The following is a 25,544-nucleotide window of genomic DNA, read 5'->3' on the forward strand; positions in this document are numbered from 1 at the left end:
ATAGTTTTTGTTCATTTATTTTGCGTTTTTCTGGTTTAATCACGATCAGATTTTTTCTAGATCCTTCATTAAATTTATATTTTGACCTCGCTATTCGGGGAACAGACACAGTCTGTATAGATTGAACAACGCAAGTACTTCTATCTTTTAAGTGGGTAGAAAAAAAGTCATCATAGCAGTTATTTGAGAATTGGCTGACTAGTCAGATGGAGCGTAGCGTCCTGGAGATGTTGTCCGACAGGAGTTCCGCTCCGACTCTGCTGGGGTGCAGGCCATCAGCACGGAAAAGCCTAGGACGCTCCCAAAAAAGATTCCAATTATTAACAAAGAGCAGTTTCTGTTCTTTACACCATGACAATAACCAAGCCGTGGCCTAATGGTTAGAGAGTTGGACTCGTGATCCAAAGGTTGCGGGTTCGAGTCTCCGGCCGGCAGGAATTGTAAGTGGGGGGAGTGAATGTCCAGCGCTCTCTCCACCCTCAATACCACGACTGAGGTGCCCTTGAGCAAGGCACCGAACCCCCAACTGCTCCCCGGGCGCTGCAGCATAAAATGGCTGCCCACTGCTCCGGGTGTATGTTCACGGTGTGTGTGTGTTCACTGCTGTGTGTGTGCACGTTGGATGGGTTAAATGCAGAGCACGAATTCCAAGTATGGGTCACCATACTTGGCTGAATGTCACTTCACTATTCGTTTAAAGCAAAAAGTCTACTGAACCTTTCATGTACTCGTCGATACGCGGGAAGCGGTCCTGACACGATGATCGTCATCGCGGGCGATGTGCTTCGTACCGTCTCGATCAGGCTCCTGAAGTCCCTCTTCAGTGTCTCCGTCTGCCGCAGCTTGGTGTCGTTAACCCCCGCATGCAGCACGACAGCACCGATGCTCTCATCGCCCATCAGGATCGCGGGTATCTGCGTAGAAACATCGAGAACACGAGCACCGGGGAAACAGTGAGTGTGCACTTTACCTTCAGCTAACGTAGCACGGACGTGCCGGATGATGGAGTCTCCGACGATCACAGCGTCGCATTCCGTCTCGCGGAGGGGAGCGAAGCGGTTCCGGGTGGAGATCTTGAAGACCGGAGGCGGCAGAGGGGGAGAGGTCGTCGCCCGGGGCCTGGCTCGCATCTTCCGCTGCTGGTGCACCCAGGGTCCATGGCGTCCCGGCACCAGAGCGAAGAACATCTGGGAAGATCGCGTCCTGGGTGCACAGGGTCTGTGCAGAGAAACACACAGAGTAGAGATGGTGGGAGTGTTAGCAGCGTGCTGTATACTTACCCCGGATTGTGAGCATCAGCCTCCAGCGCGGAAATCTCTCCGCTCTCTCAGCTCTCATCTCTCCGCTCTCTCAGAGATCTCTCCGCTCTCTCAGCTGGGCCTGCTTCTCCACCAGCAAGTAACAGTGAAACAATGGTAATGTGTGTGAATAGAGTATTAGCAATGTAAGCGAGATTAGCGGCAGCCACGCTGCCGATAATAACGGGCTAAAAGCTAATAGCAGACTCGAGAAATCAAAATAAAACTAGTGATAACAAGGCGCTCTGATTGGTTTTGTTTTAGAATGCTATAAGGGATATATTCACACGTTATAGAAACGAAAATGATAGTGAAAAAATAGTTTTTAAGATATAAAATAGATGATAAAGAATCAACTTGATGGAGCTCAAACTCAAAATACGCAGTCACAAATCAGCCTCAGAGAACTGTTGATCAGATGCTGAAACAGATTAGTCTTGGAGGTTATGAGATACCTCAAAGTTTTCCAAACCTAGAGAGCTGCCTGTAGAGGGAGCAATTCAAGGCATTATAGTTGCACTCGACATGAAAACTGTTCCAAAAGGTTGATAACTGCCTTGATTTAGCCATATTCTATGTCAGTACTGCATATATTATTCCCAGAATGTACTGCAACAACATCATACAAGGCACTTATCTTAAACTTATATATTGTTCAGTTCTGAAAAGTAATAAAAAATTAAGTGTATCATGCTTTGGAACATGGCATTTTAAATTTTTAAAGGAGTTTCTTTTGCTCACCAAGACTGCATTTATTTGATCAAAAATACAGTAAAAACAGTAATATTGTGAAATACTACAATTTAAAATAAACCATTTTCTATATTAATAATATATATTAGTAATATTTAAAAAATGTAATTTATTCCTGTGATGCAAAGCTAAATTTTCAGTCTTTTTACACCAGTCTGTAAGAGTGTAAGTTACTCCAGTCTTCATTGTCACTTCAGAAATCATTCTAATATGCTGATTTATTTGTGGAAATGGTGATTTTTTTTTTTAAAGATTCATTGATGAATAAAAAGTTCAGCAGAACAGCCTTTATTTTGAAATGGAACATTTTCTTTACTGTCACTTTTGATCATTTTAATGCATCCTTGCTGGATGAAAAAAAAAAAAAAATCAAGAATTTCATTCCACACAGAATTAAAGCCTACAAACTCACACTTCCTGATTGTTAAAAAAAGACTGTAAATTTAAACAAAAAGCTTTATTTTCATTTTTTTCTTGTAGTTGTCCTTTGCCAGAGCATTTGAACATTTTATATGAACTCAAAATATGTTTTATCCACATGATTAACAAATAAAAAATAATCTCATAGTAACACTTGGAGAAAGAAAAAAACCAAAAACATTTCAGGACTACATGTACCAGAATGCATCGTGATACAAGCAAGAAACAACAACAACAACAACAGCAACATCTGACTCATCTAGACTCATGTAACCGCAGCACTTGTACCATCGTTGCTCTAATAATTCAAGGGTCTACATTATAATTTCATATCACATATGAATAATTTCTGCTGCTCTTTTGACAAGTTAAAAATAACATGGGAATAAGTAAAATATAAAAGTTCCAACAAACATTTAAAAAACGTTGCTCGTTCTCTTAGACGATCCAAGCCGACTTGCCTTGAAATCTTCATGACATATATTTTTACAGTCACAAAACAATTCCAACGCACAAATATTCCCACATCTTCATAGTTTCTCCTTTCTGTTCTTTTTTTTTCTCCATGAAATTGTCTCAAAAGCAGAAGTGCTATGTAAATTTTGAATGCCTCATATGGAGTCTCATGTAGCGTTTCTAGTTGCAGTGCAAGGCCTCGGTCCGTCAGTCTTTACGCCAAAGTGACCGGGCGCTCAGGGTCCTGAGGCCTCTCATTCAGCGGTCCTCCTCAGCACGGATAAAGGGAGCAAGTGCAAGTGTGGGAGATCTATGCGTGACGGGGTAGCACATAGAACAGACCACATTCAAAAATGACAGCAAGAGAGAGAGAGAGAGAGAAACAGAGAGAGAGAGGCAGATACAGAGAGCGACACAGGCTGGGACCAAAATTAGAAAGCTGACCTGACAACAAACACTTCCTCGACACAGACATCCCCTCTTCCACTTGGCACTGTATACACTGCAGAAATACATTCTCTTAATCTGTATTTTTGTCTTGTGTACATTTGCGTCAGATATTAAGACCATCATTTTCCAAAAGGGTAAATACAATGTCCCTCAGAGTAAGATTATTATTTGAAATAATAAATCTTACACAATTTTAGTTTTTTAATTTATATTTCTTGAATTATTATTATTAGTTTTTGACAAATAAATATATTTTTTCACAACATTTTGTAAGATTTACGCTTAAACAAACAAGCAAACAAAAAAGTTTATTATTTGCTATGGAGCCCCTAAAGTGCAACAAAAAGCGTCTACGTTGTAAAAAATAATGTTTCAAATTTGTAAAAAAAAATACATGAAAAAAAAAACCATTTCATTCTTTCTACTTCAAAATCTGCTTGTAGTTTCTTTGTAACTTTGTGACTTCTAACACTTTCTGAGTGAAATTTGTTTCAAAGTAAATCCTACACTATTTATTTCAGTGATGCATGCATACAAAAAATTTTTTCAAACACACAATGAAACTAATTCACAACGGACCAGAAGATTTTTTTTTTGTTTGCAATGTGCACAAGAAACTTTTGCATGGGCAACATCTATACGCAGATTAAAGTGTTTTAAGAAAGATTTTTGTATGTTCAAAAATTCTTGTAAACACTTTTGAACATGGAAAACTTCTGCACAAAACATGAACATTTTCTGTTCTCTTGACATGTGAATGAGAGAAACTGTTGTTCTATTGTGTGACAAAACAAGGAAATGTTTTATTCATTTTCTAACTGGGAAATTTTCAGAGAAAACCTTTCTTGTCTTTTATTTTTTATTTTATTTTTTTTAACAAAGGTCACTTCAGGGGCTCCATAATTTTCCAATAGGGTAAATAAAACGTCACTCAATGTTAGACTATTATTTGAAATAATAAATCTTACACAGTTTTTTTCCAATTAAACGTATCTTGTTTTGCAAAGGTTTAAATATCTTTACTAGAAAACAAGTAAAATATAATAACTAAGAAAATGATCTTTTTGCAGTTCAAGTCAGACAAGCTCATTTCAGATTAAGCACCAGTGAAAAAAGGCCATTTTTAGCAATGTTTTTTTTTTTAATCTATGCAACATTCTTGTTTTTGTTTCTTTTTTGTATGACAAAAAAAGATAATAATAGAAAAAATCTTCACTGTTTTCTGTCACTCCCCTCCCATGACTCTAAAAGACGTTCCATGGTTGCATGTAATCTCCTTCCAAAGCCAGTATTTTCCCCACTCCCCTAATTAAAAAAGTTTAAGTAGTGTCTTTGGCAGATTCACAGATAGAATTGTCTTCTTCTCTCAATGAGTAATGGAGCAAGTTTTTCTAGTAATTTTGTAAGGGACTGTGACTGCTCTGTACATTTGTTCATATGCGAACATCGGCATACGCAGCACCAACGAGCACAAACACACACGCAAACACAAGCATCAACACTAGCACGCGCTCTCAGAAACGTGAAAATTGAGCTCAGATGACAGTGAAGGCTCAGGTAGGTGGTTAACACAGACAAACAGAGCGATTCAGATGGCAGTAGGTTGAATCTGTCTCCTGACACGCGGATGATGGTGGGATGTTGGCAGAAAAGCAGAGCGCTCTCAAAAAAGCTGGCCAATTCACATGTCTTTTGTCAGTCGAGCAAGAGCGCCGATGCAGGAATGTCCAAATTTGGGAATTTGGGTGGGGCATAATTGTCACTGCAAATGAGGGCTGGTTAGCGGCTGTCCTGCAGGGTTGCAGGCTGGGTAAAAATCCATATCAACGTCTGTTGGCTGGACTCCAGAACTGAATGGGCATGGCGTGTCATTGTGATGCATGAAGGGGCGGGGTAGAGCGGGGCGAAGCAGCTTGGGTGGGTGTGGTCATGCTCAGAGGGTGATAATGCTATGAGGGACACAAGAGCAGAAGCAGCGGAAGCATGAGCCACAGACTGGGCGTTAATGCCCAACCACCGCTGGAGTCATCTGTCAGGAACGGCTCTGGAGACTCGTACAGAGAGTCATCTGACAAAGAAAGAAAAAGAAAAAAAAAAGAAACGATTGTACATTAATATACATATATATGATTTATGATCAGTAAAAATACATAGTACTTTTGAAAAGTACTGTATGCATTTTAAAAAGTGTGTGTACATATATGCATATAGGCAACATAGTTTTATAGTCTAGATTTAAAACATATTTAATATTTTTTAACATTATATACCTTCTATGTTGCATCTTTCTAATTTAACACACATTATAATTATGGTTCTTTACAAATTACATCTTTTTAATATTTTATTATTAGTAAGAGATCTGTAACAAGAACCCCTGCTTCATCACAACTTTAACATTCTACTTTCACTCAGATTTGGACATCTTCATCTTGTCTATATGAAAAATGGGAGAGAGCTTCAGTGTAAAGGCTCTGCATTCTTTACTCCCTCATTGCCGCCTCCTCTAGCCCCTGGCCCATCCTTGTACTTTTTCCCAGCCTGCCTTTCATTGAGCTTTTGTCTCAGGTCCAACAATTCCCTTCCTTGATCCCTACAGACATTAAAATGGGGTCTGGGGTTTAGATTAACCCTTGTGTCCACAACAAGACTAGGATTCCACCCCGTCAGAGAGCAGGAAAATAAACAAAGACATGGAGGGGTCATGGCGGATGATAAAGCTTTTCACTGACAGGCATCTGTTGTTCTTTTCGTTACTCTCTATCCTGAATATTCACATATAAATATTTAATGAAAACACCCCAAAGCCCACACCCCAGTGAAACAATATTCAGGCCTTTGCAACAACTTTCTACACCTCTGAAGCCCGACGGTGGACAAAAGTGTATTGAGTACCGTGAATTGGAATTTGAACAATCAACTAAACTTCAGTCAGTTTTTGACTACCACTCTCATGAGATCTAATCGCTGTGAAAGGCAGTGTACATTATCTCTGAGAAGCTGGATGGAGTCACAAGTGCTCTTGTAAACAGATTAATGATAGAGTGAGAGGTGAATCGTTATTTCAATTTGCATGTGATTGTCTGAACTGCTCTCTGGAACACTTCTGTTTGCTAACAATTACATCACGCTAATGGGCTGTCATATGAGCTGAGGCTTCTCCTCCAAACTTGCACGACCCCTAAATGATGACTCTGAAAAATAGGGGTGGGAATTGTGAGAAATTTAATGATTCTAATACCTTATTGATTTCATAAACATGATGGAACCTCAAACGGCACATTTTTAGATTTTGCATTATAAGTTCTTAGAAATATACTCTTTGCATTCATGTTGGTTTCATATGGTTTTGAAAAAAGTTTAGATTTAGAGGGACAGTTCACGCAAAATGAAAATTCTGCAATCATTTTCTTAGCTTAATGTTGTTTCAAACCTGGATGAGTTTCTTTATTCTGTTGAACACAAAAGAAGACATTTTGAAAAATGTGGTTAATCAAACAGTTTCTGGTGCCCATGGACTTCCATAGTATGGAAAAAAATACAATAGAAGTCAATGGACCTTTTTCACATTTCCAGGTTTCTCAGCAGCGGAAGTCGTCATAGTTGGGTTAACTTGAAAGAGCAGTGAATGGGAGACTACCACAAATATATTTTTTGCATTCCCATTTGCTCAAACAGCAAAACTTTGCTTTTGCTACCAAAATTCTTCAAAAGTTCTTTTATGTTCAGCAGACGATGATACAGGTTTAGAACAACATGAAGGTGAGTAGATGAAGAGTAAATGACAGAATCCCAGTCAAAACAAAATCAGTCAAATTGGTTTAACCAAATAAAACATTTTGCTCCCTCGCAAAACGATTATTGCGACCCATTCCGCCCCCTTTCCAGGGGTGTGCTTTCATTCCTCCATAAAAGCCCAATTTCACGCGGAAATTAGTAAAATCATGCAACATGACTTTTGCAAAATGAGACGTGCTTGATTTATAGAAGTATATTAGATTTATTAATGTTTTTAAAAGCATGAAAGAGAACTTGCTCTGTTTTTAATACAGCTCTGTATGTTCACAATGGAGCGGTTCATAGAGTTTTTTTTTTTTTTTTACTTGGACTCAAGTATAAAGAAATACAGTCAGTGCTTAGTTCAAGGCACGGTTTTGGGACATTCCAAAAAGCTCAATGTGGCATAATGTTTTAAAAATTGGTGAACCAAATTCGATAATAATAAACACTGATAAAAATTATTAGGGTAATATTAATAACCTTATTAATAATATTACTATTAATAAAGCAGAATATGAACACATGTTTAGAATATGAACGCAACGCCCTGCACGTTAAGCCTTTTCTCCCTCATAGAAAACGGGGTCATCAGATGCAAAATTGACTTTACAAGTTGTTTAAACATAAATGTGTGTTTACACATCCATCCTATAATGATAAAAATCCACCCAGTGGTTTTTCTAAAATCCCTATTTTAAAAGCCCCTTCCTCAAATCAGGCTGCTCTGAGAGCCCTATAGTTCTGTACACTGTAAAAAGTGATAAGTTGACTTAAAAAAAATTGAGGAAACCCGTTGCCTTAAAATGATCAAGTAAATAATAATTAAAAAAAAATAAGTTAAGTGAATTGTCAGGTTCACTTAACTTATTTTTTTTTTTTATTATCATTTACTTGATCATTTTAAGGCAAGGGGTTTCCTCAATTTTTTTTAAGTAAAGTCAACTTATCACTTTTTACAGTGTACAGACCGCTCCCACGATAGTTGATTGACAAGGCCGTCTTATCGTAGACCTGCCCTGAGTGAGCTGTCATCAGTCCACCATTGTGTCAACTCCGGTGCAGGGGAAGACAAGATGTCTCCGATTAAGCGATTGAAGTGTTTAGTTGTTGGATGATATAATGAATATAGCAGTCGTCATTTACTCCCGACATCTGAGCCTTACAGTGACTGTAAGGCTCAGTCACTGTAAGACGCGACTTGTGTGAATAAATCGCTCCGGGTATCCACATACAGGACGACGATTTTGTCCTCTATTGTTGTTTCGGAATCATGCGCTATGCGCCTCAAACGCCCGAAACGCTCAATTCGCGCCGCGTCATTCACGCGAATTGCATCTTTCGCACCGCCTCATTCACGCGAATCGCGCCGCAGGATGTCTTTTCGCGTCTTTGCATTGACTTAATATGTAAATCACTCGCGCTTAACACTTAATTCGCATCTGGTGTGAACGCACCAATAGAGGATCAACGTTACTTTCGTTTTGAAGGGAATGCCCCGATCTACATAAATGCATCTATGTTTGCCCGAATCATTCAGGATCCAGCTTTATCTACAGAAGAAGTGAGTATAAGGGTTTTTATGAATCTTTGCAAATCACCTTTCCTAATAATGTGCTAGTTAGCCAGTTTCGCAGCTGAAGTTTAGTATGCGCCATAGATATATATACCTAGATGCCTCATTATCAACTGTTTCTATGGGCTGCGATACGTAAGCCATCCGTCATTTTTGGAAAGGTCTGCGAATCTTTGAGCGCATTGACTGTAAGCGTCTACAAAAGTAAGTTATACGCTTGTATATCTTTGAATATTCATTGATTATTATGGTGAATGCGAGATGGCTGACGCGTCAACGTATCTGGAGCGGTCGAATAGGGAATCTACACATATCTATGGTCTGTTCGTCACTCCACGGAAGAGAGGGCGGAGTCAGCAGAGCTCACTGGCATTTAAAGCAGGGTTCCTCAATTAGTTTTCACCGAGGGCCGAATTCTGCCAACGATACCAAGCCACAGGCCACTGATATATATATATATATATATATATATATATATATATATATATATATATATATATATATATTCTTATTATTACAATTATTATATTATTTTGGTTTTTGTTAAAATAGCCACAAGATGGTACCAATATAAATATTCAGATATTTTCCCCCAGTAGTCTGTTTTATTCAAACAATTATGAACATTTTTGCATTTAGATACAGAAGAACTTTGCCTGTTGAATATTAAAAACAAATGAACAAATAAAAAATCTGGATCTCCGTGTCTGCCATGCAAATCAACTATTCAACTGCAAATCATCTCCAGACTGGATCTTTTCTCTCCACTTTCCCTAATTGCAGATTCAATTATGAGATCTGTCAGCATTAATATTTTTACTTAGATTTTTTTGGAGGATCAAACTGTAACACTGTGTGTCCCAACCAGACGTGACGCGATGCGATAAAAAGCATCTTTTCCATGTAGTTTTTGTCCTAAACACCTGCGACAGTGACACGTGACAATAAGTGACACGCAGGAACAACGTACAAAATATGACAGTGATAATCTCAGGTAATTATTATGTGCTTTATTCAATGTTAAAAGTGTCTAATGTGAGTTTGAATAATATTTTGCGTGAGGTTTATAGCTATAGTGAAAGCAACAATAGATATTTTACCTCAGATCTTGAAAATAAATTAAAGCAAACTTAGGCTACGTTAAAACTGAACTCACTGCAAACCAACATCCATAACAAAGATGGTTTCACTCATTCAAAATTTTTCAGTCCATTCACATTTGAATCACCTATTTTCCGTGTCCACTTTTCTTTACTTCACACTTGACACGCTTTTGCTGTCACATAGTATCCACACTGGACGCGACAAAGCAATGCAAATCATGTATGTACGTTATAAATAGAAGGAGTCAGCAGTTTACTGTCGGGGATTTGTCGCACAGTGCTGCGCCGCATCCAGTGTAGACAGCATCACTGGTTATAATATCTATTGTATTTTGTTGTGTCGTGTCGTGCCGCTCGCGTCCGGTGTAGAAATTATGTAAGTTAATGTCACTTTCTGATGCTGCGTTTGAATTTTCATGACACATTATTTGAAATGAGCGCAGGCCAAACATTTTTCCATCTATTGAGGAACCCTGATTTAAAGCAACATGGACTAGAACAGCGTGCTGAAAACAGTGCTGATTTTGACAGGGTAAAGAAGGTGTTTTTTACACAGCCATTGAAAAATTTTAACCAAAGTATATTATAGACTTTTCATTAAGACCCTAAAGAATCATATCAACTTGTGTAAAATGGACATCTGATGACCCCTTTAAGGCTTGTATGTTCACAATGGAGCAGTTCGTAAAGTTTTTATTTTGAACTTGGACTCAAGTATAAAGAAATACAGTCAGTGGTTAGTTCAAGGCACGGTTTTGGGACATTCTAAAATGCTTAATGTGGCTTCATGTATTAAAATAGTGACATTGGGGGACCAAATTCTATAATAATAAATACTAATAAAATTATTAGGCTAATATTAATAACCTTATTAATAATATTACTATTAATAAAGCAGAATAGCCCAGAATATGAATGCAACGCCCTGCACGTTAAGCTTTCGCCCCCATAGAAAACGCTTATGGTATGCTATATGAACGAATACAGTGATATAAAAATACCAAATCTGTTTACAGTTTATATTACGCACAGAACAGCAGATCAGCCCAGAATGGAACAGCTTACAGTGGTTCATAAAACGCTTAACACGGCCTAATAAAGATGATATAAAAAGACCAAAAATGCTATATTATATGTATTAAAAATATGTACTGTGTACATGCAAGCCCAAAATATGAGCTGAATTGCACGATAAGTGTTTTCTCCCCCATAGTAAAGCATGCTTAATAAAACAGTAATAAAAAGCCCAAGTTTTATATTATATTAAAAATATACGCTATGCACAGAAAAGCAATGAGCTAAGAGTTATGAGCTCTGTGCGTTCCATTCTGGGCTGTGCATAAATGTAAACAGATTTGGTATTTTTTTAAAATCACCATCTTCATTCATTAGCCTTCCTTAAGCGTTTTCAATGGGGGGGGGGGGGGGGGGGGGGGGGGACTTAACGTGCAAGGCGTTGCGTTCATATTCTGGGCTATTCTGCTTCATTAATAGTAATATTATAGTAATTTTATCAGCATTTATTATTACTGAATTTGGTTCTCCAATGTCACTGTTTTAATACATTAAGCCACATTAAGCGTTTTAGAATGTCCCAAAACCGTTCCTTGAACTAACCACTGACTGTATTTCTTTATTTGAGTCCAAGTTCAAAATAAAATTCTATGAACCGCTCCATTGTGAACATACGAGCTGTATGAACTACTGCAAGCTGTAAAGTAAACAGGAAGAGTTTGTTTATCTTTGCAAGAGAACACAAACTTTTTGTGAGGGAACGCAAATATCTGCAAGGGAACGCAAACGTTTTGTGAGGGAACGCAAAGTTTCTCAAGGGAATGCAAAAGTGTTGCGAGAGAATGCAAAACATTTGAAAAATATTTTTTCCTCCCACCCCGAATTTTTTCCACCACCATGTCCCTTAAGGGGCTCTGTATGAAGGTGAGTAAATGATGACAAAATTTTAATTTTTGGGTGAACTATCCCTTTAAGTGAGACATTCTGCTGACTATAAGTAACTTTGTAACTATGTGTCATCTACCAGTCATTAGAGCATTAGACTGTATGCTTAATATCTGCTAACACTTTATTTTGACGGTCCCGAACAGACATTCTACTGACAACAAGTAACTTTGCCATTACATGTAAATCATTCTACTAACCGTAATCCTAACTTAAGTCACACTCCCACGAGAGTTAGTTGACATGTAGTTGCAAAGTTACTTATAGTCAGTAGACAGAGTCAGTAGTCACATATGTCTCTTGGGGATGGTCAAAATAATGTGAAGCCATTTTTTCTTTATGATATGAGGACATGTCAAGCCATGGACCCAAAAATATACAGTATCTATTGCATAAGAACTGGTTCTTAATTCTCAACTGTACTGGGGAGACTTCCCTGCTAAACCTTTTAAAAAATATATAAATTTCCACTCAAAAGCTTTTTTTAAACACGTGTAGGATAAATGTCACGAGGGTGTTCAAAAATTCACTCTACACCTTTTCACGGCCACCTCTTTCCGCATACCCATGTTTTACTTCTGACCATTTTCCAGGTTGAAGTCCTTCTTGATGCTGAGCAGGTCTAGAGGGACATGCAAAGGCTGTATATTAAAGCCCGGCTTAAGCCCGGCTCACACTGTGCGATTTTGGCCACGATTTGGTCGTCTGAGACAAATTTTGAAAATCCTAAAAGATTCCTATAATCCTAGGCTAAAATCGGTTGTCCAGATCGCTGGTTTGACATGTTCACCGACAGCCGATTAATGGCCGTTGCGATCAATTTTTTCCTCCGATTAAATTCTGGCAGTGTCAGAAGATTTCAGACACTTTCCTGCAGTGTGACATCTCCTACGACGACCGTCAAACCAAGAACCAATAGGAGCACTGAACTTGATGACGCAATTAGCGTGACAACTTCAAACTTCAACTTCGTTATTTGTAAAAACAATATATGTACAAAGTAAAGTTTACTTAAAGTTTATTGATTAAGGGGCAGGATGTTTAAACTCGAATAACAAAATTACCTCAAGTTCGCTCTGTAGAACTGGAAGTCCATAAAGTCCTCTTTTGCCCAGCCATGACTTGCTCCACACACGTCGTCTTTTTCGTTTTTTGTTTTTTTTTAACATCAAGGCATGTAATTAATAAAACTAACGCTACACGTTGCTGTTGTTTGCTAGCTACCATTATAGCGAGAGAACGCGGGTCACGTTTTGATGACGTAAAACTCCGGACAAGTCTTCTTGAGTACGTCTGTTTTTGTCGCGTCTTGACTGTCGTACAGTCTGACATTAAGACAACTGAGATCCTACAGTCTGACATGGGGATCATGTTCGTACAGTGTGACAAGCAACAAACGCAAAAGACTATTAAAAATCGCACAGTGTGAGCCCGGCTTTAGTGAGCGTATTTTCTGGACTTGTCTGACACGCTGCAGTCATGAGAGAGAAAGATTTAAGCAGTGTTACCCATGGCTGGCACATCTACCTGTGATGAGGGGTTAAACAAACCAAGGCCTCTGTTTAGCTGCAGGCTATCCAGGTGTCAGTGGCTCGTGTGTGGGAACCCCTGCAGGTCTCTTTGCGTCTGGACTTGCTTAGCTTGATTAGTTGCAGGTTAACGTTTTTGATTGTTATCTGGCCTATGTGAGATGAATAGCTTCCTAAAGCGAGTGCCCCAGAGGGGCAACACTATCGCTCCACCGTTTCTGGTATCATGAATGATCAGCCCCATAAAGTCTTCGGCCCCATAAAACAAGCTGTTTTAGTCATCAGTGGAGGTCTAGAGCTAGCGATGGGAACGAAGTTCCTAAAGATAAATTACACAAAGCTAAGCATTTCACCCATCACTGGAGTTAATACAGGTGTCCCTAGAATTCCCAGGGTTGACCTGCTGGGTTAAATCAATCTGGACACGAGGATTGGGATGTGAGATTCCTGGTACTGATTTGCAAGTATGACCATAAATAACACAAATGGACAGAGAGCAGACACTGGGATATACTTACTGGTAGGCTTGACATACACCTTCAGCTTCAAACACGGCTTCCCACCGAGGTTGGGGTGTGGGGAGGCTATGGAGACAGAGAAAATGACAATTACTGTTAATATTCCTTAAAGAGCGATACATCTATGTGATTTGGCATGATATATTTAGAAATGGCTTTAAATTATAAGATCTGAATGGCTGACCTAAATCACCGAGCGGTCAACTAACCCAACTGCACAACGCTGACCACTTTCATTGTGGAATTATTTTTTTCCCCATTCATTTTCTCCATAGAGATAAAAAAAAAAAAAAAAAAAACTTTAGTAAGGAGCTCTGAGCATAGTATTAGTGCTTTTAGTTGTTTACAGAGGCGTCATGCCCATTTAAACTGAACACGTGCCAAGTGGATTTTGAATGCAGCTTCCAAAAGACAAAAAATAGCGAAATAATATTTTTTATATTTCATACAATCACACTGGCATTATTAGAACATGCAGTGTGGCACAGCATCAGCTGCTAAATTCAAACCTGCGTTTGTGCTTTAGCTGGCGCTGAACCAGAGACAGACACGTTTTTACAGCTGCACATTGTAACCAATCACACACAATTCTGTTGAGCTTATGAATGCAATGACCAGTCAGAGGCGTTCAGATGAGTCACTGTGAAAATGTGCGCACGTTCGCTGGAGGAATTCTGCTCCCTGTTGATTCTCTCATCAGAAACAACAAAGTGCAGATGTTCATACAATATAAGTAGGATATTTATTTCACAGTGTAAACAGCTTCAGTGATTTTAATGAGAGATTTTGAGAGTGCTTAAAATGTTCTTTGATAATGTAAATGTTCTTTGCTTTCTGTACAATGAAAGAGTTATAATTAAATTACAATGTTTCTATTAATTTCACATTAAATACAAAGTCAGTCGTATTAAAAATATTTTATGGCATGACACCCATATCTGGTACCAAAGAAAAAAATGGGATTTTATGCGTAGTTAATAGATTAGCCTACACTATCAGGCTACATTGCCCATCGCCTATTATAGATCAACTAACATAATATATAAAGGTGCAAAATGCATCTTACACACATTTGAGAATCAAGATATTTCATGTTATAGTTAACACGTTTGGGAATATTTTGAATAAAAAGGGAAAAATAAATAAAACATAAGCCTATATCAGTTATACTTATATAGCTATATACAGTGCCGTGAAAAGGTTTTTGCCCCCTTCCTATTTTTTTTATTAATGTTTTTGCATATTTGTCACACTTAAAAGATTCAGATCATCAAACAAATTTAAATGTTACTCAAAGATAATGCAAGTAAATACAAAATGCAGTTTTTAAAATGATGATTTCATTTATTAAGGGAAAAAAGCTATCCAAACCTACCTGGTCCTACGTGAAAAAATAATATATATATATATACATATATATGGCTGCTGTGTGTCATGACGAGCATCCACATCCACCCCCATCCCCCCCTCACTCATGCCCCCTCTAAAAAAACATGCCCCTGAGTGTATTTATAGGTTATTCAGGTTAGCATGACCCAGTTAGTCCCTCCTGTTAGATTTTTACTTTTTATTTCAGAAACCGTACTGTTGTGCTTTATAGCACTGCAAAATAGATAAAGTCAAGATAAAGGCCATGTGTTGCTTTGATGGTAAACACACGTGAGATTCAGTCTCATTGGTAAAGCCATATCTGCTAACACCATGGCAACCAGGAGCTGTTGTACTCTCTGAACCAGACACAACATCTGCCTGCAGAGCAATGAACAAATTTCCATTACTCTGCCATGTGAGTCACTCACTCGTTCTCTCTCTCATCCTCACACACGCACACACTACAGAGAGGCTGAGAGAAAGCACTTTGAGTCAGTTCTCCATTGAAAGTGTAACTTCATTCTGGCGCTCGTTTCCCCTCATCTCGTACAAAAGCACACAAATGGAATTTTGGCTAATTTTTTAAGATCGCAAATGGAAATCAAATCACGGTTTTTGCCATGAAACAGTTTTCTGTCTGCTCTTCAGATACATAAAAATTCCTTTAGCAATTACCACAAATCACTCAGCGGCTCAGCTAATGGAGAGCTGATGTATTCTGCACAAAAGCTTCTTTTGGGTGAATTCTGCTCTAACAGGTGTTCTTAAGTGTGTGGACGTAAAATTGGCACATGGTGTTCATGCTGTTAAAAAAAAACTCTAAGCTTACATTTTAGTTTAGTGGACAACAGAAATCACTTCAGACAATTCCTTTCCACTGCATTTTATACAACAAAAAAGACTAAACAAAAAAGTACCAAAAAGTAGCATTGTAATTCTTTCTTTTACACATATAAAACAGTAGTACTATGGTTTGCTTTTAAGTATTAAGTCTACTAGTGTAACTGGAAAGGAAAAAACTATTATTTTTAAACAGGTTTCTCAAAGACTCTTACCCCATCTTTTATTGGTCTGAGAAAACTACTAGATCTACCCCAAACTCATGAAATTGGTTGAGCCAAAATGCATTAAATTGATAAAAAATGACAGTAAAGACATTTATGATGTTACAAAATGTTTTTTTTTTTTTTTTGCCTGCTTGAACATTTTAAAATTTGACTGCTGTTCTTCTGAGCTTTCTAATGATGAAAGAATCCTGAAAAATATAATCATGGCTTTCAAATAATATTACTGAGCAGCAACTTTGATAATAATAAATATTTATTGAGCACCAAATCAGCATATTATGATTTGATTCAGTTATTTCAAACTGTAATAATATTTCACAATGCTGCTGTTTTTATTTTATTTTTTATCAAATTCTGTTCATCATTCATCACTGTTGCTGTCGGGCTGGTTGGAATTCTCAAACAAATGTTTTGAAAGTGCCACAGAGACACAGTGTTTAGACTTTTCCGGGGAACCAACCAACACATAGTTTACTTTGGCTCACTCTGTGGGATAAAAAATGGCACATTTCACCATTTTAGTTGTAAAGAAATTATCAAACAGACAAAAAAAAAAAAAAAACACACAAAAATAAACTTATGCTATGATTAAGTATTTATGAAAAAAAGTGTCAACAAAAGAGATTTTAGATTTTTTAGATAAGGTTTTTTTTTTCTTTCTGTGTGTATGAACAGAGGTGCTATCAGAGATCTGGTGCATTGTGTGTGTGTGTTTTGGGAGTCTCTGAAATTCCCATTTGCTGTATTCAAGCACACAGGCCTGTGAGAATGTCACAGTTGCCATTCACTCAGTCACCCTCTCCGGTGGGTCGAGACGGGGTCGACCCAAAGGTGATGGACATCCTCTATTGTTGTGGGATAACCAAACTAAGCCTCGGTCACCCCCAACCCCCACCCCCCCCCCCCCCCCCCCACCCCCAGTAACCCCGTGGCAGAGCCCTTTGCCTCATAACCCCAGGGGCCATGACAGCAACAATATTGATAGTAGCCAAACACTCCTCTGGAGGAGGAGCCGGCCTCGTCTGATGAATAGCCAGACTAAGTACTTCTTAGCCCAGGCCGCTGTCTGGAACAAAAGGTGCACAATAGCGGGTCTCGCACCAAGCGACAGGGCGGACTGCATTAAAAACAGCTCAGGACAGGCATAAGAAACACCCGGCCTCGAGAGCAAACTTTGAACCCTGGGTTCTTTCTTTCCTTTCTTTTTTCTTTGATTGACCCTCTTCTGTGTCTCCGTTTTCCCCTCGCAACTGGGATGACAACATCCCAAGGATGGAAGGAAGGTCTGGGACGCCCCGCTGGTTTGGCGACATTTCTGTGACGCCCACCACTTTAATTTCCTGGACAGCCATGATATTTGAAGCGATACCCACTCGAGACACACTGTGCCTGCTTTGGGTCAAACGAGCAGCACATTTACGAATCACACTAAAATGAAAGGAATAGTTTACTCAAAAATGAAAATCTACCCGTTTACTCACCCAAACTCTTTTCATCTTCTTAAGTGAGCTGCTCTTTTCCATTCAACGAAAGTGTAACTGAAGCTACACTATCAAGCTTGAAAAATAACCAAAAGTACCATAAAATTAGGACATAGGACTTGTGCGCTATATTCAAAGTGTCCTAAAGCCACACGATAGCTTTGTGCAAAGGAAAAGACAAACATTTCTGTCTGCCACAGCTATTAAATCTCATTTTCACTTTCAGCACATTCAAGTTTGATTGAAACATTGATGTGATCGGTTGCAAGACATTTAAGAGCCGATGGCAATTTCAAACCTGGTTTGATGATTCTTGATGTTCCATATTTGAATGTGAATGAGAGTTATCCTTTATGATGATTTTTGTTGTCTCTTTTGGAGCTTGACAATGTCCGTTCTCCATTCACCTTCACTGTATGCAAAAGAGCAGAACGAACATTCTTCTGCCATAACTTTCTGGTTTTATGTCTTGTTCTACTGAAGTAACAAAGTGCTTAAAGTGCTAAATTGGAACAATTAATTTTGTACTTAATGCACTTTAATTATGTGGAAGTAGGCCTAGTGCTTAAGTCCAACAAAAGATATATTGCAGTATATTTGATTGTGCTAAAGTGAAACTATTGCAAATATACTTTAGATACACTTTAAATATCTTCAATTTAAAGACAGATATTATTCAAAGATCATACAATCATCATCAATAGTGACATTAAAACACATTTTAGGCTTAATAATAAGAAATGTGCATTGTGTACAAGTAGTACTCCAATTAAAGTTTAATTATCATTTTTATATCAGCACGTTTTGAGCGATATATTGAACCTTACTTAGTATGAAGTAAATGTATTTTAAATATATACATTTTTTGCTTGGGGTTGGACCTTCATGCTTCGTTTTTTTTTTTCTTCTAAAAATTATATGCATTCGTATGACTCAAATTGTAAGTATTCACCACCATTTTGCCAAAACTTAAAATAGAGATGTTTGCTCATGACCCTGAGTTGTGTTTAGAGTAAAATTTTTATTTTTAAGTGAGCTAACTCTTTAAGACCATGAGGTGTTGACAAGTTAACGTCTTTTTTAGATTAGTAAAAGGTAATACTCCTTTCACAGAAAGCCCTCAGATTTTCATACTTAACCTTAAATCCTGCTCTGTATTTCTGGCCTCTAAATCTTTGGCTGTTAGATACAACAGATGGCCACGAACCATTAGAAATTACTCTTCAGCGATTATTAGGACAAATGTGCTTTTAGCTTTCAAAGGAGCAATTTGTGTGACTATGCTTTCAGGATCAGGTGTCCCGACACACAATGGGAGGCTTCTAGTCATGAGCGGAGCTATAGGTTGAGTACCCCCGAGCCCTAAACCTCTGAACTGCCGAGCTCTGAGGGCACAGGGCCAGTTCTAAGGCAAGCCGGGACACAGTAAGCATGGCAAGCGGTAAAAATCATGCTGTTCTACTTAATGAGCTGCATTCGTTTAGGATAAAAAGCTGCATTCTTTTATCACACGAAAACTTTGCTCTCAAAGTCCCTTCTCTCGTCTGAAATTTGGAATAAACACACACACACACATATACAGAAAAAAAGCATTAGTGAGAATAAAAAAGAGGGGGAAAAAACAAAAAAAGGAGAAATTGCCTCATTAATGCATTCTGCGTGCTGCCCTGAGCCTTTTTCTTTTGCCTGTGCCCAGCGGGAGCCCTTTTTATCAGGCCAAAGGACACCTTTCACAAGACCATTAGTGAAACAGGGACAGATGCACCCCGGCAAATTCCCCCCTGTCATGCAAGTGAGAGCTAAAGAACAGGATAAAGCAGAACCCCACTCGATTCGTCCGGCCGTGCGAAGGTTTGACCTTGAGGCGGTGGGCGGGCCGCCTCCAGAGGACAAGGTGTCAGGCCTGTCGTCCGGGCACCATCCCGAGCCAAAAACTCCCCCTCCAGGTTAATGGCTTTTAGCTGTTATCTGAAAAATGGTAATGGTTGGCACCCCAGAAGCTGTGGATGCAATTACCTCCATCAGGATCCTTCTGTTAAATATGATTTGACCAATCAGCATAATTTGGACAGTTACGCATGATGGCCTTGGAAACTGGTTTTGCACCAATCTTACTCAGAGCAGAAAAGTGCACTGCTAATAGTGCACATGCCATTCAACAAATTGACATTTTCATCACTGCCAAACTCTGGTCCCAAGGGACTTCACTAGAACTGGACTTTCAGCTTCGACTCCTCTGATTAAATTCCTAGACATTCAAATAGCTATAATAAATGTCTTCAACTCCAACTGCACCACCATGACTTCAACGAATGCAATGAAGCGCGGCAGACATTTAACTGACAGTAATAATTGATTTTTACACCATTTCGATATGTTTAAAGTGGCCAGCATTGGAAAAGAGTGGTCCACCTGGCACAACACACCAAAATGCAACATAGATATATTATTATAGAGAATAAGCTTCCTATTGTGCAGAAATGTGTCAATGTGGACACATGAACAATAGTTTGAGTCAAAAAAGACTGACTAGTTCTTGGTAATGCATAGTGGATTTAATATTTTCTGTGAAAATATAACATAACTGTATGCTGGTCCAAGTAGTAGGTAGAAAGAGAGCAACGGCATGCATACCGAACATCAAAACCGTTCAATCGAAGTAAGTGTAAGTGAAGTGAAAGTGACATACGGCCAAGTATGGTGACCCATACTCTGAATTCGTGCTCTGCATTTAACCCATCCAAAGTGCACACACACAGCAGTGAACACACACACAGCAGTGAACACACACCCGGAGCAGTGGGCAGCCATTAATGCTGCGGCGCCCAGGGAGCAGTTGCAGGGTTCGGTGCCTTGCTCAAGGGCACCTCAGTCATGGTATTGAGGGTGGAGAGAGCGCTGGACATTCACTCCCCCCACCTAAAATTCCTGCCGGACCTGAGACTCGAACCCGCAACCTTTGGATTACGAGTCCGACTCTCTAACCATTAGGCCACAACTTCCCAAGTGGTAGTTTACCCAAAAATTACAATTCTGTCACTGACCCTTATCTAATTCCAAATCTGTACGACTTTTGTTGAACACAAAACGAGTATTCCATACAACGAGAATGGTCCCCACCAGTGTTGGGCAATAATGCGTTACTGTAACTCAGTTACTTTTGACAGTAACTAGTATTCTAACACATTACTTTTTAAATAAAATAACTCCGTTACCATTACAATATGGTGCGGTTGTCCGTTCCTTTTTTTTCAATGAATTCATTTTGGCTGAAGTGTAGCCTACAGCCAAACCTGTTTACAGCGGCAACGCATTGTGCGTGTTTGAGTTTATTCAAGCATGTGCGGCGGTCATGGCGAGTCAAGGCGAGAGCAAGACGAGTTTCTCAAAGTGGAAATATGCTCATTATTTCACTTTAGTTGCGCATAAAGACAAAAACATTTTAGTCAAATGTAAGCTGTGTCTTTCTGGTTCGAAGGTCCTATCTACTGCGATAAACAGCAACTCCAATCTGTCGAAGCACCTCCAGAAACTACATGCCTCGACGAAGCTAGAAGCAAACCCAGTGTCGGTAGACACACTCGAAGTGAGTCAAGCCCCTCCAGCCAAACAACAGTGACTAGATTTTAACCGGACTGTTAGCCAGGGACAGATCAACAAAGCTATTGCACGGTATGTTGTTGAAAACATGCAGCCTGTCTCTACTGTGGACTATGGTTGTCCATAATAGCATTTTTTGGTGCTGAGTTTCTCCAAATTGATTCTGAATCATAATTCAGATTGCTTTCATTTATTTATTTCAAAATGTTTTGTGTTATGTTGTACATTGTTGATAGTTTTCATACTTAAGCTGTGAAAGGAACATTTAAAGGGCTGAACACAGCTTTTATGATGCAGAAGCTACTTTAGGTTTTTTTATTTTTGATTCTGAATATATTATTCAGCCTGTTTAGTGTTATCTCAGAAATCCTTGTGATATTTTCAGTTTGTGCTGGTCTGACTTAAAATGGTCTGAAATAAAATAGTTATTTAAAATTACTGATATATAGTTACAAAAATTACTATGTGTTCCAAGTCAGTTTTGTGTTTGTATAGACCATAACGCATAAAAGAGCATTAATGGGAACAATCTTTAAAAAAATAACAAAAAAATTACTTTTACCAGTAATGCATTACTTTTTGGTATAAGTAATCAACAAAGTAATTGAGTTACTTTTTGAATGAAGTAACTAGTAACTGTAACTAGTTACTATTTCTTAGTAACTAGCACAACACTGGTCCCCACTCACTTTCATTGTCTAAAGCATGAACATTCTGCTAAATTTCTCTTTTATGTTCCACTGAAGAAAGTATGTTATACAGGTTTGGAATAACAAGATGGTGATGGCAAGTTTATTTTTTTGGGTGAACTATCCCTTTTAACCCTAGTGAAAAATAAATATACAAAAAGTATTTAAAATACATTTATTTCAGACAAAGTATACTACAAATACATTTACATATTTATGTGCTTAATAAAAATACCCTGCAATTGTACTTTTAGTATGCTAAAGTGGTATACTTAAAGTCTGCTAAATTGGGACAACTAATTTTGTACTTAATGCACTTTAATTGTGTGGAAGTAGTGCTGAAGTCCAACTAAAGATATACTGAGGTAAATATTTGATTGTGCAAAAGTGGAACTATTATAATTTAGATCCATATATTATACTTTAGATCCACTTTAAATATGTTGCATTTAAAGGCAGATATTAATCAGAGATCACACAATCCTCATCAACAGTGACATTAAAACATATTTTAGGCTTACTATCAAGAAATGTGCATTATGCACAAGTAGTACTCCAAATAAAGTTTAATTATAATTCTAAAATAAATGTATTTAAAAAAAATACTTTTTTATTATTAGGTAGTGACCCATTCCTTCAATCTTCATCAAATCAACAAAATCATTCCTCAGAAACAAACACCATGGAAATAACAACACAAAAATTTAGAAAGTTGAGTGTTATTCTTGCAATGTCAAATCAGGGAAACTTCAGGAGACTTATGTTACTCTTTGTTTACTCTGGTAAAACACGGCTACTGTAGAGTAGCCAGCCATTTACAAACAATATCCTGCTCTATAAACAACATTGTGCATAACAGATTTATTTCATGGAAATTCAAGATGTGCAACCTGTAATTTTAAGTTTCAGTTACATTTTGTGTTCGGTTCTCTAAACCATATCATTATAGCATTAACCAAAGATGGACTGACATGTATTTTATTTGTGCATTCAGCCATATGTCTCTAGAGACCAAATAACAGGTTTCAGCAGACTGAACCGTGTGACACATGTATTGATCAGATGTTGTGAAGTCTGCGCGTCCTTTATCAAGTCTTCCTTTACCCTCTACACCCCAGTTCCTGTAACCCAAGAACCATCCGTTCAATGAATGATTGCACCCTGGGGCCATACCGACACCTGCTAACAGGAAAACGCAGATGAGGGGTTCGAAGTTGAAGAATTAGAGTAAGAAAGGAGGAGGTTACTCACAGATGTAGTAGTATTCGTGGCCTGGGCGGAACTCGAAGCCCAGAGAGAAGGGCGTGAACAGCTGGAACTTCTCTGAGAACTTAAGGGGCCCATTCGGACTCATTGGGCGGTTGCATTCCCAGCGCTTGAAGCCTTTCATGTGGTGGTTGCAGGTGGTGTAGCCGTCATAGTTGACCATGAAAAGGATGTAGCGCTCCATGCGCTCCTGAGGAAGATGGTCCTCGTAATGCGGACAGTAGATGTCCAGGTAGTCGTTGATGGCCACCTCCACTGTGTATTCACCATGCAAGAATCTGAGGAAATAAACACAAACAACTTAGTTGAGATCTACAAAACTGTTGATGTCAATCAAAAAAGTTGTCACAATGACAGGCCGAAGATTGAGAACGTAACATCTTTTAACACAAAACTCGAAAGAGAAATTGCTAGTAGCTCCTGTCACTCATAGTGGAGATATTTTCCATGTTGTATGTGACAGGATGGGATTGGTCGAGGGGGACTTGGGGCTAAGGGCCAAACTGACTGGAATTACCAAGTGGAAGTGGATGAGTAGAGATTGACAGGGGTTCAGAGAGAGAAAGCCACTTCATTAAGGGTTTTCACATGGTCTGGCTTCAGTCCAGCTCTTCTGAAATGAGTTTGCTGGCTGGGGCAATTTAGACACAAATTGAGCACCTGCAGGAAGGTACAACTCGAGATCTAAACTGCAGTTACTTCGGTGGAACTGTGACTTCATGTGCAGTCGAATGCAGAGGTACTAAAAAGCATTCGGACACTTAAAGGGATAGTTCACCTGAAAATTTAAATTCTGTCATCGTTCACTCACCCTCAAGCCAGTTTATTCACCCCTTAAGTCACATGTATCACCATGTTTTTTTTCTGATATTAAATATGAAGCCTTTTCATTTACTGATACTGATATGAAGCCTTGCAGTTCACAAGAAAAAAGGATGTATTGTAGACACAGACACAGCAAAACACACACATGAACGTGTGTGTGAACTTGAGTTCTTCAGATCCTCTTTTTCTGTCCACAGTGTGAAGATTACATGAATAAGATCTAACGGCTCCAGCCGAGAGACTCTAATGGTCTGTCACCAGTGCGGTTGACACACCTGCTCCATCCTCCATCTTCCAAACCATCAAAGCAGCCCCCTTCACTACAGACACTACAGAACATAAGACAGCAAACTCAAATCAAGTGTTCACACTATGAGAAGCCATACCAGGGTGCTTCATCCAATTTAAGAGAATATCAAAGTGAAACAAAGACGAGACGAAATCAAAAGAAACACACGGGGTCAACAAAAGCCTACACACAAAAGGCCTGTGCTAAAACCTGCCTACAGTCATACTGCAATGGAATCTCGTAAATGACAGATTTGAAACGTCCTACACAGGCAGCAACTCTTGCTTTATAAAAATACAAATGATGCTAGAATGAAGCAATATATTAAAAAGCATGTCATGTAGTGTAACCATAAAGGAAAAAGTAATAATATATTTCCCTTACATCTATCGTTTTCAAAAACTGCCAAAAATAAAAAAGAACCATGAAGAATCAATAAAATCATGAATTATTTATTCATAAATATAAGCCTACACATTTTTGGGGCAATTGCACCACATGACACCCCCATTTTGTTAAAATGATTTTTAAGAGGTAACTGGTAAAAGATTATGTCATTAATTGATAAAACTAATGCTGACTTAATAAAAATGTTCTACAAGGAAGGTTTTTGAACCAGTCTCATTTTGATAGGATCTAGCCTAAGCTAATTATAGAAGTGGTTTTCACCTTACAAGAAACAGGATGCATTGTAGACACTTGAGTTAAAACATTAAAAACCTTTATTTTAAAACCTTTTCTTCTGTCTAGTGTGAAGGCTCCAGCTGAGAGACTCACAAGTGTGGCTGACACAGCTGCTAAAGTATTTTTGGTAACATAATTTTTCTAAGTGATAACAAAAGCTTATACCACCTGACATTTTTCATCAAATTAATTTTAATTCAGAATTTAATTTATATCCATTTCATACATTTCTCTAATCAACCTTTATTTTTTATCACAAAAATTATCACTTTCTTTTTTTAAAAAAGTGTTGGCTTTTGAATTTGGCTTAAAATAAGATTTCTAAAGAGGCAGCATAAAACTGCCTATCTTTTAGAAAAGTATTTGCATTTGGACCACGTCTATGATCTGGAGGCAGGTTTTTGGAATGAAACCAAAGACTTTTACAAACTAT

The 25,544-nt window shown here is 38.4% G+C and overlaps 1 protein-coding gene across 1 annotated transcript in view; it reads right to left on the reverse strand.

The window, feature by feature from the left end:
- Window positions 1-2,495: 2,495 nt before the first annotated feature.
- Window positions 2,496-25,544, reverse strand: part of LOC306855097 (ephrin-A2-like) — a 141,276-nt gene continuing 118,227 nt past the window's right edge. The window contains exons 2-4 of the mRNA XM_079393550.1: window positions 23,299-23,591; window positions 13,840-13,905; window positions 2,496-5,445 (exon numbers count right to left, since the gene is read on the reverse strand). Of these exons, the coding sequence (XP_079249676.1) occupies window positions 5,327-5,445; window positions 13,840-13,905; window positions 23,299-23,591 (478 nt within the window). The 3' untranslated portion in view covers window positions 2,496-5,326. The remainder of the gene's footprint in view (window positions 5,446-13,839; window positions 13,906-23,298; window positions 23,592-25,544) is intronic.

The sequence above is a fragment of the Barbus barbus genome (assembly GCF_936440315.1).
Source record: "Barbus barbus genome assembly, chromosome: 35".
NCBI lineage: Eukaryota > Metazoa > Chordata > Actinopteri > Cypriniformes > Cyprinidae > Barbus > Barbus barbus.